Here is a 16,009-nt window from a genome sequence, read left to right as displayed (position 1 = left end):
GGCTGGCTGTTGAACGTTATTACCATCGCTCTGTGCCAAATATAGTTTATTTAAACCATTTAAAGCTTTGCCAAGCGTCTCAGTGATCTGCTGTAACCTCTAAAACAGTGAAGCACAGATAATAGACTTCAGTCTACCTGCTCTTGGGAAGTCAGAGATCAAGTGTTTATGTGTGTGTGTCCTGCCTCCTTAACAGCACAGCAGTGTGAAGGATCTGTTGAGTAACGAGGACAATGAGGGCTGTACTCCTCTCCACTACGCCTGCAGACTGGGCATCCACGAATCTGTCAAGAACATCCTGGTTCTACAGGTCTCTCTGGACCGCAAGTCCAAGGACAAGAAGTCTGCCCTGCACTTCGCTGCCCAGTGAGTGGTGTTTTTAATAGGGTAACATGCTAGGCTAATCTTCACTGCCCAGTCAGTGGTGTTTTTAATAGGGTAACATGCTAGGCTAATCTTCACTGCCCAGTCAGTGGTGTTTTTAATAGTTTAACATGCTAGGCTAGTCTTCACTGCCCAGTCAGTGGTGTTTTTAATAGGTTAACATGCTAGGCTAATCTTCACTGCCCAGTCAGTGGTGTTTTTAATAGGGTAACATGCTAGGCTAATCTTCACTGCCCAATCAGTGGTGTTTTTAATAGTTTAACATGCTAGGCTAATCTTCACTACCCAATCAGTGGTGTTTTTAATAGGGTTACGTGCTAGGCTAATCTTCACTGCCCAGTCAGTGGTGTTTTTAATAGGGTAACATGCTAGGCTAATCTTCACTGCCCAGTCAGTGGTGTTATTAATAGGGTAACATGCTAGGCTAATCTTCACTGCCCAGTCAGTGGTGTTTTTAATAGGGTAACATGCTAGGCTAATCTTCACTGCCCAGTCAGTGGTGTTTTTAATAGGGTAACATGCTAGGCTAATCTTCACTGCCCAGTCAGTGGTGTTTTTAATAGGGTAACATGCTAGGCTAGTCTTCACTGCCCAGTCAGTGGTGTTTTTAATAGGGTAACATGCTAGGCTAATCTTCACTGCCCAGTCAGTGGTGTTTTTAATAGGGTAACATGCTAGGCTAATCTTCACTGCCCAGTCAGTGGTGTTTTTAATAGGGTAACATGCTAGGCTAATCTTCACTGCCCAATCAGTGGTGTTTTTAATAGGGTAACATGCTAGGCTAATCTTCACTGCCCAGTCAGTGGTGTTTTTAATAGGGTAACATGCTAGGCTAATCTTCACTGCCCAGTCAGTGGTGTTTTTAATAGGGTAACATGCTAGGCTAATCTTCACTACCCAGTCAGTGGTGTTTTTAATAGTTTAACATGCTAGGCTAATCTTCACTGCCCAATCAGTGGTGTTTTTAATAGGGTAACATGCTAGGCTAATCTTCACTACCCAATCAGTGGTGTTTTTAATAGTTTAACATGCTAGGCTAATCTTCACTGCCCAGTCAGTGGTGTTTTTAATAGGGTAACATGCTAGGCTAATCTTCACTACCCAGTCAGTGGTGTTTTTAATAGGGTAACATGCTAGGCTAATCTTAACTGCCCAGTCAGTGGTGTTTTTAATAGGGTAACATGCTAGGCTAATCTTCACTGCCCAGTCAGTGGTGTTTTTAATAGTTTAACATGCTAGGCTAATCTTCACTGCCCAATCAGTGGTGTTTTTAATAGGGTAACATGCTAGGCTAATCTTCACTACCCAATCAGTGGTGTTTTTAATAGTTTAACATGCTAGGCTAATCTTCACTGCCCAGTCAGTGGTGTTTTTAATAGTTTAACATGCTAATCTTCACTACCCAGTCAGTGGTGTTTTTAATAGTTTAACATGCTAGGCTAATCTTCACTACCCAGTCAGTGGTGTTTTTAATAGGGTAACATGCAGGCTAATCTTCAAGTCAGTGGTGTTTTTAATAGGGTAACATGCTAGGCTAATCTTCACTGCCCAGTCAGTGGTGTTTTTAATAGGGTAACATGCTAGGCTAATCTTCACTGCCCAATCAGTGGTGTTTTTAATAGGGTAACATGCTAGGCTAATCTTCACTACCCAATCAGTGGTGTTTTTAATAGTTTAACATGCTATGCTAATCTAATCAGTGGTGTTTTTAATAGGGTAACATCCTAATCTTCACTGCCCAGTCAGTGGTGTTTTTAATAGGGTAACATGCTAACTCTTCACTGCCCAGTCAGTGGTGTTTTTAATAGGGTAACATGCTGGGCTAATCTTCACTACCCAGTCAGTGGTGTTTTTAATAGTTTAACATGCTAGGCTAATCTTCACTTCCCAGTCGGTGGTGTTTTTAATAGGGTAACATGCTAGGCTAGTCTTCACTGCCCAGTCAGTGGTGTTTTTAATAGGGTAACATGCTAGGCTAATCTTCACTGCCCAGTCAGTGGTGTTTTTAATAGGGTAACATGCTAGGCTAATCTTCACTGCCCAGTCAGTGGTGTTTTTAATAGGGTAACATGCTAGGCTAATCTATATTTAGCTGATGTTCTTATCTGCTTCTCCACCGCAACTGGTTTCAGCCAAACATGCCTTTAATAGCCACTGTTATTTACAAACAAATGTCTGCACAGGGAGTCTTAAACTTTTTGTACACTATCAAAAAATCTATCATTTCAGATTGTCTTTAGTGGCTAATATTTGCCTAATCTCCTATCAAATTGATCTAAAAGAATGGAAGAAGAGATCGTAAATCCCACTACAGGCTTCCACTCTATTGCTCTCATCTATTCTGTGTTTCCAGATCAGCACAGGTGAAGGGGGACATTAGCCAATAGTCACGGTAAGCTTTGTAGCTTTGTATGTCCCTGATAGGGTGAAATGAGGGGACATTAGCCAATAGTCATTGTTATGTAATGGCTGTCCCTGATAGGGTGAAATGAGGGGACATTAGCCAATAGTCATTGTTATGTAATGGATGTCCCTGATAGGGTGAAATGAGGGGACATTAGCCAATAGTCATTGTTATGTAATGGATGTCCCTGATAGGGTCAAATGAGGGGACATTAGCCAATAGTCATTGTTATGTAATGGATGTCCCTGATAGGGTGAAATGAGGGGACATTAGCCAATAGTCACTGTTATGTAATGGATGTCCCTGATAGGGTGAAATGAGGGGACATTAGCCAATAGTCATTGTTATGTAATGGATGTCCCTGATAGGGTGAAATGAGGGGACATTAGCCAATAGTCACTGTTATGTAATTGATGGTCCTGATAGGGTGAAATGAGGGGACATTAGCCAATAGTCATTGTTATGTAATGGATGTCCCTGATAGGGTGAAATGAGGGGACATTAGCCAATAGTCACTGTTATGTAATTGATGGTCCTGATAGGGTGAAATGAGGGGACATTAGCCAATAGTCACTGTTATGTAATTGATGGTCCTGATAGGGTGAAATGAGGGGACATTAGCCAATAGTCATTGTTATGTAATGGATGTCCCTGATAGGGTGAAATGAGGGGACATTAGCCAATAGTCACTGTTTGATGATGTATTGGGTGTTAGATAAGTGCAACATGTGCCATTCACTGATACTTTAGCCTCAAGCCCTAAAGAGCATCACTTATACAGAACGATAAACCACAGGCTCAAATGGTCTTCATCCTCCAATCTAACCGCTTCCTATAGTTGGCATGGTAGGTATAGTAACATACTGCACCTGTTGTTGAAGTTGGTGCAGTAGCTATATTACCAGGTATAACAGGTATATTTACCTGGCATGGTAGGTATAGTAACAAACATAGCTTTTGTTGAAGTTGGTGCAGTAGCTATATTAACAGGTATTTTACCTGGTATTGTAGGTATAGTAACATACCTGTTGGTACAGTAGGCCTTTCACTCCGCTCCCTTCTCATCCTCATCTTGCTCCATCCATTCCTCTTCCTCCTTTCACGCTTCCCCTCCTTCAGCTTCTTCTCTTCCTCCTCCTGTTACTCCCTTCCTCTTCCTCCTCTCTCACTTAACCTCTTTCAGCTTCTTCTCTTCCTCCTCCTGTTACTCCCTTCCTGCTTCCTCCTCTCTCACTTCCCCTCCTTCAGCTTCTTCTCTTCCTCCTCCTGTTACTCCCTTCCTCTTCCTCCTCTCTCACTTCCCCTCCTTCAGCTTCTTCTCTTCCTCCTCCTGTTACTCCCTTCCTCTTCCTCCTCTCTCTACTCCAACAGGTATGGTCATATACAGATGTAAGATCTTACTATGATCACTCTGTTGCAGGAGAACTTTCCTGTAATGCAGGAAATGTAAAACTTGTAGTATATTTGCAGTTACAAAAGGCATCTGAAGTCTGTAATTTCCACATCAAAATTTCAGACTTGATTTTTGCCTTACAAAGAAATATCAACACCTATAAAAATGACCATAAATTACACCTTCCGAATATTGAGTTGCACGGCCTTTTGCCCTCAGAACAGCCTCAATTCATCAGGGAAACTACAAGGTGTCGAAAGCGTTCCACAAGGATGCTGGCTCATGTTGACTCCAATGCTTCTCACAGTTGTGTCAAGCTGACAAGGTACAAATCTGTCGTTCTGTCCCTGAACAGGCAGTTAACCCACTGTTCCTAGGCCGTCATTGAAAATAAGAATTTGTTCTTAACTGACTTGCCTAGTTAAATAAAGATTAAAATAAAAAAATAAAAAAGTGAGAAACCCAGCAGTGTTGCACCTACTACCATACCTGGTTGGTCGTACCGGAGTGGTGGGGGCGGAGTCAAGCGTAGAGAGCAGAGGATAAATGGGGGAAACCGGACTTTATTGCGGCATCCAAAACAACAGGCGATAATCCAGTGTCCAACCCAAAACTGGGCACAAATAGACAGTGGGCACAAATAGACAGTGGGCACAAATAGACAGTGGGCACAACTAACAGAAAACAACTAACCCACAAAACAGGTGGGGGAAAAGGCTACCTAAGTATGATTCTCAATCAGAGACAACGATAGACAGCTGCCTCTGATCGAGAACCACACCGGGCCAAACACAAAGAAATAGAAAACATAGAAATAAAGAAACTAGAATGCCCAACCCGAGCCACACCCTGGCCTAACCAAAATAGAGAATAAAAGCCTCGCTATGGCCAGGGCCGTGAAACGCTTAAATACTTTGTCTTGCCCATTCACTCTCTGAATGGCACACATACACAATGCACGTCTCAATTGTCAATTTCACCTGTCTTCTCCCCTTCAAATTACACTGATTGTAGTGGATTTAACAAGTGATATCAAAACGGGATCGTAGCTTTCACCTGGATTCACCTGGACAGGTGTTCCTAATGCTTTGTCTACTCAGCGTATAATCCACATAATAATTCACATTTCCTGATGCTGCAGGATTATTTTCTTGCTTGAGCAAACTGGCTCAAATTAAAATCCTACATCTGTGGTATTAACACCAGGTATTACGTTTAACCCTCCTCTCCTCCCCGCACTCTCATCAGGTATGGTCGTGTCAACACCTGCCAGCGTCTACTGGAGACCATCACAGACTCCCGTCTGCTGAACGAGGGGGACGAGAGAGGCCTGACCCCCCTACACCTGGCCTCTGGAGGGGGACACACCAAGGTGGTGGAGCTGCTACTTCGTAAAGGAGCCCTGTTTCACTGGTATTAACGCACCATCTTTACATTACTAGGTCTACTGTTCATAGTTATGAATACAGTTGCTCTGTTTTGTTGGCACTGTCACATTACTAGGTCCTGTTGCTGATGCTGTCGCCGCTACTGATCCATCCTGGTGGAGATGGCAACTTCTCCCAGGGTCATGTTGGTGGTGGTCTTGTCTACTGTTCATAGTTATAAAGAAAGTTTCTTTTGGCACTGATTATGCCTCTAAAGGTTTGTGCAACAGATCCTCACTTCAATGTTAGGATTAGAGTCAACAACATTTCTGTAAAATGTCCCAAAAGTTCCTGCTATACCAGAAATCCCAGCTGGAATATCACCAGAAGCAGGAATAAGCAGGAAATCTGGGAATTCTTCTACCAGGATTTTTGGGAAACCTGTGAATTTTGGGAAAGTTAGCAGCCTGTAGAAATAGAAGGAGTAGAACTGGCGTCCCCCATTCATGACAATGATGGCATAATGGGTAGACTGGTAGACCTTGCACTTACCAATGACTCCAAGCATGGCTGACTGCACTTCTGGAGTGTGTCTGAGAGGGGGCGTTGCAAGAGAAGTGGGTGGATCAACAGTGGGTGGATCAACAGTGGGTGGAACATCAGTGGGTGGAACATCAGTGGGTGGATCAACAGTGGGTGGATCAACAGTGGGTGGAACATCAATGGGTGGATCAACAGTGGGTGGATCAACAGTGGGTGGATCAACAGTGGGTGGAACAACAGTAATGGGTGGAACATCAGTGGGTGGAACAACAGTGGGTGGAACATCAATGGGTGGATAAACAGTGGGTGGAACAACAGTGGGTGGATCAACAGTGGGTGGATCAACAGTGGGTGGAACAACAGTAATGGGTGGAACAACAGTAATGGGTGGAACATCAGTGGGTGGAACAACAGTAATGGGTGGAACATCATGGGTGGAACATCAGTGGGTAGAACATCAGTGGGTGGAACAACAGTGGGTGGATCAACAGTGGGTGGAACAACAGTGGGTGGAACAACAGTAATGGGTGGAACATCAGTGGGTGGAACAACAGTGGGTGGAACATCAATGGGTGGATCAACAGTGGGTGGAACAACAGTGGGTGGAACAACAGTAATGGGTGGAACAACAGTAATGGGTGGAACATCAGTGGGTGGAACATTAGTGGGTGGAACATCAGTGGGTAGAACATCAGTGGGTGGAACATCAATGGGTGGATCAACAGTAATGGATGGAACATCAATGGGTGGAACATCAGTGGGTGAATCAACAGTAATTGGTGGAACATCAATGGGTGGAACATCAGTGGGTGGATCAACAGTAATGGGTGGAACATCAATGGGTGGAACATCAGTGGGTGGATCAACAGCGATGGGTGGAACATCAGTGCTCCATTCTTGGTTAGACCGGAGTCTATAGGCCATAGTCAGGTACAACGCAGGTCAGCTTAATAGCAGGTTAAGAGAACTAACATAGAAGGTTAGGAAAATTAACGTAGGAGGTTAGGATAATTAATGTAGGAGGTTAGGATAATTAACGTAGAAGGTTAGGAACATCAGTGAAGGTTAGGAGATCAACAGTAAGGTTGGAAAATCAGAAGGTTAGGAAATCAGTAGAAGGTTGGATCAATTGATGTAGAAGGTTGGAACATCAGTGCTCCAAGGTTGGTTAACCGGAGGTTAGGATAAGTAAGGTATCAGGATAATTAATGGCCATAGTCGTTAGGATAACAATGGAGAAGGTCAGATAATTAATGGAGAACGTTAGGATTATTAACGCAGAACCTTAGGATAATTAACATAGAAGGTCAGGATAGTGAACGTAGAAGGTCAGGATAGTGAACGTAGAAGGTCAGGATAGTGAACGTAGAAGGTCAGGATAGTGAACGTAGAAGGTCAGGATAGTGAACGTAGAAGGTCAGGATAGTGAACGTAGAAGGTCAGGATAATTAACGTAGAAGGTCAGGATAGTGAACGTAGAAGGTCAGGATAGTGAACGTAGAAGGTCAGGATAGTGAACGTAGAAGGTCAGGATAGTGAACGTAGAAGGTCAGGATAATTAATGGAGAACGTTAGGATAATGAATGGAGAACGTTAGGATAATGAATGGAGAAGGTTAGGATAGTGAATGGAGAAGGTCAGGATAGTGAACGTAGAAGGTTAGGATAGTGAACGTAGAAGGTTAGGATAGTGAACGTAGAAGGTCAGGATAGTGAACGTAGAAGGTCAGGATAGTGAACGTAGAAGGTCAGGATAGTTAACGCAGAAGGTTAGGATAATTAACGTAGAAGGTCAGGATAATGAGGTTAAAGGTAGAGAAAGGGATAGGCTTAGCTAAAATTCTACAGTTGTCAACAATCGACTCATTGTGCAGCCCAATCAGCCTCGCAAAACAGCAACAAATCGGTCCAATTAGCTGATCCGCTGTCCATACGCAAACTTCTGTTGACACGCCCACTTCCAGACATACTCGATGGAGGCAGTTACCCATACTTGCACAGAGAAGCAAAGCATGAAGGTAAAGCAGGAAGTGGACACATCAATCTGTGACTTGTTGAATCAACTCACATAACAAAAACTACATTCCATTGCATGAACCACGTCAGTTAGTTAACATAATTTGAACATAATTTGATCTACATTACAATAGAAATGACTGCATCACAGGCAGCCATTGGGAGTGGTCCCATGAGTTTACCAGTCAAATTGCCAGGATTAGAGGATCCAAGCCCATTCCATTCATTATATTTCTGCAGTGGCAACTCTACACAGCAGGATGTCATAGTGTGATATTGTGACAAAGTCCTGCTGTATTTGTCCCTAGTGCCGTCTGTCTGTCTGTCTGTCTGTCTGTCTGTCTGTCTGTCTGTCTGTCTGTCTGTCTGTCTGTCTGTCTGTCTGTCTGTCTGTCTCTCTGTCTCTCTGTCTGTCTGTCTGTCTGTCTGTCTGTCTGTCTGTCTGTCTGTCTGTCTGTCTGTCTGTCTGTCTGTCTGTCTGTCTCTCCATTCATTAGTGCAGTCTCTGTCATGAGAATTATGTTCTCAATGTTCATTAACCAATTCAATTAAACTACTCAGTCTGCTCATCAGGATTTGTAAGATACTGATTGAAATGAAACAGAGGCCCAGTCTTCAATACTCAAATGTTTATTCACGGCAACGTTCTGGTCTGTTGTACAAAATAATTCATTTTATACTGACTTCTCACGCACACACTTCCACACAAACCTACGCACACACATTCACACAAACATACGCACACACTTCCACACAAACCTACGCACACACTTCCACACTAACATACGCACACACTTCCACACTAACATACACACACACATTCCCACTAACATACACACACACATTCCCACTAACATTAGCACACAATGTCCTGCTACCCAACCAACAAAGATTAGGGATTCCGTGAGACTTACTCCCCATCCTCCCTCAAGATAGGGAGACCCTGGGAAGTACTCTTAGTGACCCCAGCCGAGGGCGGCACCGAATCCAAGGTCGGCACAGAATCCAAGGTCGGCACCGACAGTTGGTTTTTAAGATGCTATTATAGACATATTGTACAGACTATGGTTATACATCATTCTAATCAATTTCATACGATTATATGGCTTCAGGGTGGATTATTCTAGTCATTCATATAAATTCCATTAACAGTCTGTCTGTCTGTCTATTCCTCAGTATTGTCTGTCTGTCTGTCTGTCTGTCTGTCTGTCTGTCTGTCTGTCTGTCTGTCTGTCTGTCTGTCTGTCTGTCTGTCTGTCTGTCTGTCTGTCTGTCTGTCTGTCTGTCTGTCTGTCTGTCTGTCTGTCTGTCTGTCTGTCTGTCTGTCTGTCTGTCTGTCTGTCTGTCTATTCCTCAGTGTTGTCTGTCTGTCTGTCTGTCTATTCCTCAGTGTTGTCTGTCTGTCTGGCTGTTCCTCAGTGTTGTCTGTCTGTCTGTCTGTCTGTCTGTCTGTCTGTCTGTCTGTCTGTCTGTCTGTCTGTCTGTCTGTCTGTCTGTCTGTCTATTCCTCAGTGTTGTCTGTCTGTCTGTCTATTCCTCAGTGTTGTCTGTCTGTCTGTCTATTCCTCAGTGTTGTCTATCTGTCTCTCTCTTCCATAGTGATTACAAAGGGAGGACCTGTTTACACCATGCAGCGTCAGAGGGGTACACCCAGACCATGAAGATCGTCCTGGCCACCAACATCAAACTACTGGACAAGCTGGATGAGGATGGGGTTCGGACAACCTTAATGTTTCATTCAGACAACCTTAATGTTTCGTTCAGACAACCTTAATGTTTCATTCAGACAACCTTAATGTTTCATTCAGACAACCTTAATGCTTCGTTCAGACAACCTTAAGGCTTCATTCAGACAACCTTAATGTTTCATTCAGACAACCTTAATGTTTCATTCAGACAACCTTAATGTTTCGTTCAGACAACCTCTGTGACATTCAGACAACCTTAATGTTTCATTCAGACAACTTCTATGCTTCGTTCAGACAGCCTCTATGTTTCATTCAGACAACCTTAATGTTTCATTCAGACAACCTCTATGTTACATTCAGACAACCTTAATGTTTCATTCAGACAACCTCTATGTTACATTCAGACAACCTTAATGTTACATTCAGACAACCTTAATGTTTCATTCAGACAACCTTAATGTTACATTCAGACAACCTTAATGTTTCGTTCAGACAACCTCTATGTTTCAGGACAAATCAATTTTGTAAACATATTTCCGTTTTTAGCCAATAAGTATACAAAATAAAACTAAACACAAAACAAAACAATCATGATGTGTAGCCTAGCCAGACATTCTAACAGCAATAAGCACCCTCTTTGGAAACCAAATTCTTCATTTTTAAATGTTTTTAATTCTTCAGATACTGAATGAATGAATGGATAAACATGCCTGGTGATGTGCTGTTTCGTTGATGATTTGAATTCACAAATCGTGTTGTTGTTGTTCTTGTGATCAGAGCACTGCGCTGCACTTGGCAGCCCGGGAGGGTCACGTAGCAGCGGTGAGACTGCTGCTCCAGAGAGGGGCGGAGATCAGCCTCAACAAGAACCACGCCTCCTTCTTCCACGAAGCACTGCAACATGGGAGAAAGGACGTGATTAATGCCATCATCGACAGTGACAGGTCAGTCCAGAAAACAAATACTTTATTGATCCGGTCCACGGACATTCTTCTACATTGTACTCGACCCTCTTTCAAAAAGACAGAGGTTGGAGCAGGGGGCAGTGTTAGGGGACCAATGGGTTAGTCCAGTGGGCTTAGGGTTGCGAAATTCTGGTGATTTACCCAAAATTAGTTGTCTAAACGATATTTCTGGAAAACCTGCAGGTTTTGGGAATGTTACTGGGATTTTACAACCCTAGTCTAGTGGTCCTTAACCTTTCTCTGCCATGGGTTTCTCCTGGTCCAATCACAAGGAGAGGATCACAGGCCCTCCAGATAAAGACATGTTCATGTGTGTGTGTTTGTTGTTTGTGTTTTACAGATGTACTCACATCCTGAGTATGTTCAAACGTGATGCTGGCCATCGTTGTCCAGTGTTGGACTTGGTTGACTTGCTGCCAGAGTCTTGCAAGGTTTGCTCCAACATTCCTGGTAAAATTAGTTAGTGTTAGTTAGTGTAGTGTAGTTAGTTAGTGTAGTTAGTTAGTGTAGTTAGTGTAGTTAGTGTGTAGTTAGGCTTAGTTAGTGTAGTTAGTGTAGTGTAGTTAGTGTAGTTAGTGTAGTGTAGTTAGTGTAGTGTAGTTAGGGTTAGTTAGTGTAGTTAGTGTAGTGTAGTTAGGGTTAGTTAGTGTAGTGTAGTTAGGGTTAGTTAGTGTAGTGTAGTTAGTTAGTGTAGTTAGTTAGTGTAGTTAGTATAGTGTAGTTAGGGTCAGTTAGTGTAGTTAGTGTAGTGTAATTATGGTTAGTTAGTGTAGTGTAGTTAGGGTTAGTTAGTGTAGTGTAGTTAGGGTTAGTTAGTGTAGTGTAGTTAGGGTTAGTTAGTGTAGTTAGTGTAGTGTAGCTAGTTAGTGTAGTTAGTTAGTGTAGTTAGGGTTAGTTAGTGTAGTTAGTGTAGTGTAGTTAGGGTTAGTTAGTGTAGTGTAGTTAGGGTTAGGTAGTGTAGTCAGGGTTAGTTAGTGTAGTGTAGTTAGGGTTAGTTAGTGTAGTGTAGTTAGGGTTAGTTAGTGTAGTGTAGTTAGGGTTAGTTAGTGTAGTGTAGTTAGTGTAGTGTAGTTAGGGTTAGTTAGTGTAGTGTAGTTAGGGTTAGTTAGTGTAGTGTAGTTAGGGTTAGTTAGTGTAGTGTAGTTAGTGTTGTTAGTGTAGTGTAGTTAGGGTTAGTTAGTGTAGTGTAGTTAGTGTAGTTAGTGTAGTGTAGTTAGGATTAGTTAGTGTAGTGTAGTTAGTGTAGTTAGTGTTGTGTAGTTAGGGTTAGGTAGTGTAGTGTAGTTAGTGTAGTTAGTGTAGTGTAGTTAGGGTTATTTAGTGTAGTTAGTGTAGTGTAGTTAGGGTTAGTTAGTGTAGTTAGTGTAGTTAGGGTTGATTAGTGTAGTGTAGTTAGGGTTAGTTAGTGTAGTGTAGTTAGTGTAGTTAGTGTAGTGTAGTTAGGGTTAGTTAGTGTAGTGTAGTTAGGGTTAGTTAGTGTAGTGTAGTTAGGGTTAGTTAGTGTAGTGTAGTTAGGGTTAGTTAGTGTAGTGTAGTTAGGGTTAGTTAGTGTAGTGTAGTTAGTGTAGTGTAGTTAGGGTTAGTTAGTGTAGTGTAGTTAGGGTTAGTTAGTGTAGTGTAGTTAGTGTAGTTAGTGTAGTGTAGTTAGGATTAGTTAGTGTAGTGTAGTTAGTGTAGTTAGTGTAGTGTAGTTAGGGTTAGTTAGTGTAGTGTAGTTAGTGTAGTTAGTGTAGTTAGGGTTAGTTAGTGTAGTTAGTGTAGTGTAGTTAGGGTTAGTTAGTGTAGTGTAGTTAGTGTACTTAGTGTAGTTAGGGTTGATTAGTGTAGTGTAGTTAGGGTTAGTTAGTGTAGTGTAGTTAGTGTAGTTAGTGTAGTGTAGTTAGGGTTAGTTAGTGTAGTGTAGTTAGGGGTAGTTAGTGTAGTGTAGTTAGTGTAGTTAGTGTAGTGTAGTTAGTGTAGTGTAGTTAGGGTTAGTTAGTGTAGTGTAGTTAGGGTTAGTTAGTGTAGTGTAGTTAGGGTTAGTTAGTGTAGTGTAGTTAGGGTTAGTTAGTGTAGTGTAGTTAGGGTTAGTTAGTGTAGTGTAGTTAGGGTTAGTTAGTGTAGTGTAGTTAGTGTAGTTAATGTAGTGTAGTTAGGGTTAGTTAGTGTAGTGTAGTTAGGGTTAGTTAGTGTAGTGTAGTTAGGGTTAGTTAGTGTAGTGTAGTTAGTGTAGTGTAGTTAGGGTTAGTTAGTGTGGTGTAGTTAGGATTAGTTAGTGTAGTGTAGTTAGGTTTAGTTAGTGTAGTTAGGGTTAGTTAGTGTAGTTAGTGTAGTGTAGTTGGGTTAGTTAGTGTAGTGTAGTTAGGGTTAGTTAGTGTAGTGTAGTTAGTTAGTGTAGTGTAGTTAGTTAGTGTTAGTTAGTGTAGTTAGTGTAGTGTAGTTAGGGTTAGTTAGTGTAGTGTAGTTAGTGTAGTGTAGTTAGTTAGTGTAGTTAGTTAGTGTAGTTAGTTAGTGTTAGTTAGTGTAGTTAGTGTAGTGTGTTAGTTAGTGTAGTTAGTGTAGTGTAGTGTAGTTAGGGTTAGTGAGGATACGTTTGAGCCTCAACTTTTTTTTAAAGTCGGTGAAAGAAGAAATATATTGAGAAATGAGAGTAACATGTAGCCTACTGTATTTTACACAATAACATTTGATTTGATTTAATGGGTGTCCTGAGAACAAATATATTATATCACCCATGTCATTGCTGAAAAACTAGACAGTTCAAGTTTTCAGTCAACTTAGTTGATAAAATAAGGGTTAATGATAATATGCTTGTGCATTGACTGTTACAAATACATAAACGTGGAGGAAAATCCCGAGTGACCATTAGTTTAACCAGGAGGTTAACCAGGTGATGTCACCTCATCTCCCTGTATCTGTTCAGTACCTTCTGGATCGCTGCATTAGAGAATCAGACGACGATACCAGAAGTCCTGACTACCACGTGAGTATATTCTACATTCTATATTCACTTTTACACAAAAATTCCCTGGTTTTACAGAAATTTTGGTTGGAGGATTCCCTATTTCCCTGCGTATTCCCTCTAGATTCCAGAAATATCCCAGAATTTCATGGAAAACCTGAACAATTTTGGGTTAGATTCTGGAATTTTGCAACCCTCCTGTACGATTTCAGTTAAAAAATAAATACAAATCTGAACGTTTCTTACAATTTGAAATGTTGTTTTCTTTCTTTTGTGTAGATCGACTACAATTTCCAGTGGCTCCAGGCTCCAATAGCACTGACGAAGCATGCAAAGGTAGACAAAGGCTTGAAGATCCAGCCTCTGGCCACTCTGAATGTAAGAACACTACATGTACATTAGAATATGTTTTTTTTACCTCAGCTTCTATTGTAGATTTAGTGTAAAAGCAAGCCTGTACTGTTCAGAACAGTGAGCTCCTGTGAACAGCGAGAGTTCTAACGAGAGCGTGGTTTCACCTCTCTGTAAAACAGCCTGGTGAAGGTCTATTGGGACAGAAACGTTGGTGTACAAGATATCCATTAGCTGTTGGAAGCATCAAGCATCACCAGTGTGCTAGAGTTAAATGTTTTAGTAAGAGAGAGATTATTTTTTACATACAATGATCCAAATACTCGCCAACCTTTTATTCTCTCTCTCTCAGGCCATGGTGAAATACAACCGCATAGAGCTCCTCTCACACCCTGTCTGCAAGAAATACCTGGAGATGAAGTGGTCAGTATTTAGAGCATTTTTTAACCTTTATTTAACTAGGCAAGTCAGTTAAGAACAAATTCTTATTTTCAATGATGGTGGGTTAACTGCCTGTTCAGGGGCAGAATGACAGATTTGTACCTTGTCAGGTTACTATTCCAACACTCTAACCACTAGGCTACCCTACCACCTCTACACTCTAACCACTAGGCTACCCTACCACCTCTACACTCTAACCACTAGGCTTCCTGACACCTCTACACTCTAACCACTAGGCTACCTGCCACCTCTACACTCTAACCACTAGGCTACCTGCCACCTCTACACTCTAACCACTAGGCTACCCTACCACCTCTACACTCTAACCACTAGGCTACCCTAGAAACCTATTCTGTATAGCAAAGGGTTGGAACCGAAATCATTTCACAATCGTTTCATTTTAAACGGAACCATAATTTGTTAAGTTCCTTTCCACTGTTCCGGCCAGCAACATAAAGTTCTGAACCGGTTCGAACCACCCAAAAAGTTTATATCAGTCCTTTTTAACCTGTAAAATCACGTTTGTTTTTAAAAATTTAGCTCATTAAACTACTTCACCAATCAGTGCGGATCGAGCAGGTAAGCTAGTTGTTAACATGTGTGATGGACAAACAATTGTAGCCTATGGTGCAAGATGAGAGCGAGATTGGATTGAGGGGGAGGCTTGAAGCGCTGGGCACCTTGTTATGACATGCATTATCTGAATTAGGTCCACATAATTATATCTAGGAGGAGTGGCTTGTAAGGAGGAACTTTGAATGTCCTTTGAGCTAGCTAGCTAACAAGCTTGTGTGTGCAGATCGGCAACAGAATTAAAAACACATCTTTCCTTTTTGTAGTTAATAAACTTTTGTATTTAGCCTTTATTTAAACAAATTCTTAATTACAATGACGGCCTCCAAGAGGCAAAAGGCCACCTGCGGGACGAAGACTGGGATTAAAACTAAAAATGTAGGCCAAAACATGCATCACGGCCAGAGAGACACCACAACACTACACAAAGAGAGACCTAAGACAACAACACAGCATGGCAGAAACACATGACAACACAGCATGGTAGAAACACAACATGACAACAACACGGTATCAAGACAACAAGGTAGCAGCACAAACTCGGTACAAAAATAATGTTGTTGACCAGTTCAAAAGCCTTTAAAAATAACATTTCTGTTCCAGAACAGTATGGATCACGTTCGTTCCAGGTTCCGTTTCTGTTCCTTGAATTTTGTTCCAGTTTTCGGTTCTGGTCCCTGAACTGGTTCCAACCCCTGCTAAACAGTACAGTACACTGATTTTGACCAGGGCCCATTAGGCTTTTATGATTATTCTATTTCCTCACTCCAGGGTGGCCTACGGGAGCGCTGCCCACCTTCTGAACCTGTTTGTGTACCTGCTGGGTCTTCTTCCTCTCACCCACCTCATAGTGAGCCTGAGACCCAGCCTGGACTACACCGGCCCTGACAACACCACAGCTGTCACCATGGTGCCCATTTCCTTCAGAGAGGTACTGTACACTA

General features: G+C 42.0%; 1 protein-coding gene across 1 annotated transcript in view; it reads left to right on the top strand.

The window, feature by feature from the left end:
- The window catches only part of LOC135522950 (transient receptor potential cation channel subfamily A member 1-like), a 72,318-nt gene that overhangs the window by 39,664 nt on the left and 16,645 nt on the right, over positions 1-16,009 (top strand). Inside the window, exons 11-19 of the mRNA XM_064949673.1 lie at positions 197-366; positions 5,430-5,594; positions 9,706-9,820; positions 10,572-10,738; positions 11,100-11,190; positions 13,662-13,721; positions 13,980-14,078; positions 14,404-14,474; positions 15,837-15,996. Of these exons, the coding sequence (XP_064805745.1) occupies positions 197-366; positions 5,430-5,594; positions 9,706-9,820; positions 10,572-10,738; positions 11,100-11,190; positions 13,662-13,721; positions 13,980-14,078; positions 14,404-14,474; positions 15,837-15,996 (1,098 nt within the window). The remainder of the gene's footprint in view (positions 1-196; positions 367-5,429; positions 5,595-9,705; positions 9,821-10,571; positions 10,739-11,099; positions 11,191-13,661; positions 13,722-13,979; positions 14,079-14,403; positions 14,475-15,836; positions 15,997-16,009) is intronic.

Source organism: Oncorhynchus masou, chromosome 30 (assembly GCF_036934945.1).
Source record: "Oncorhynchus masou masou isolate Uvic2021 chromosome 30, UVic_Omas_1.1, whole genome shotgun sequence".
NCBI lineage: Eukaryota > Metazoa > Chordata > Actinopteri > Salmoniformes > Salmonidae > Oncorhynchus > Oncorhynchus masou.
The sequence above is the reverse complement of the archived record's forward strand: the minus strand, read 5'-3'. Positions and strand labels throughout refer to the sequence as shown.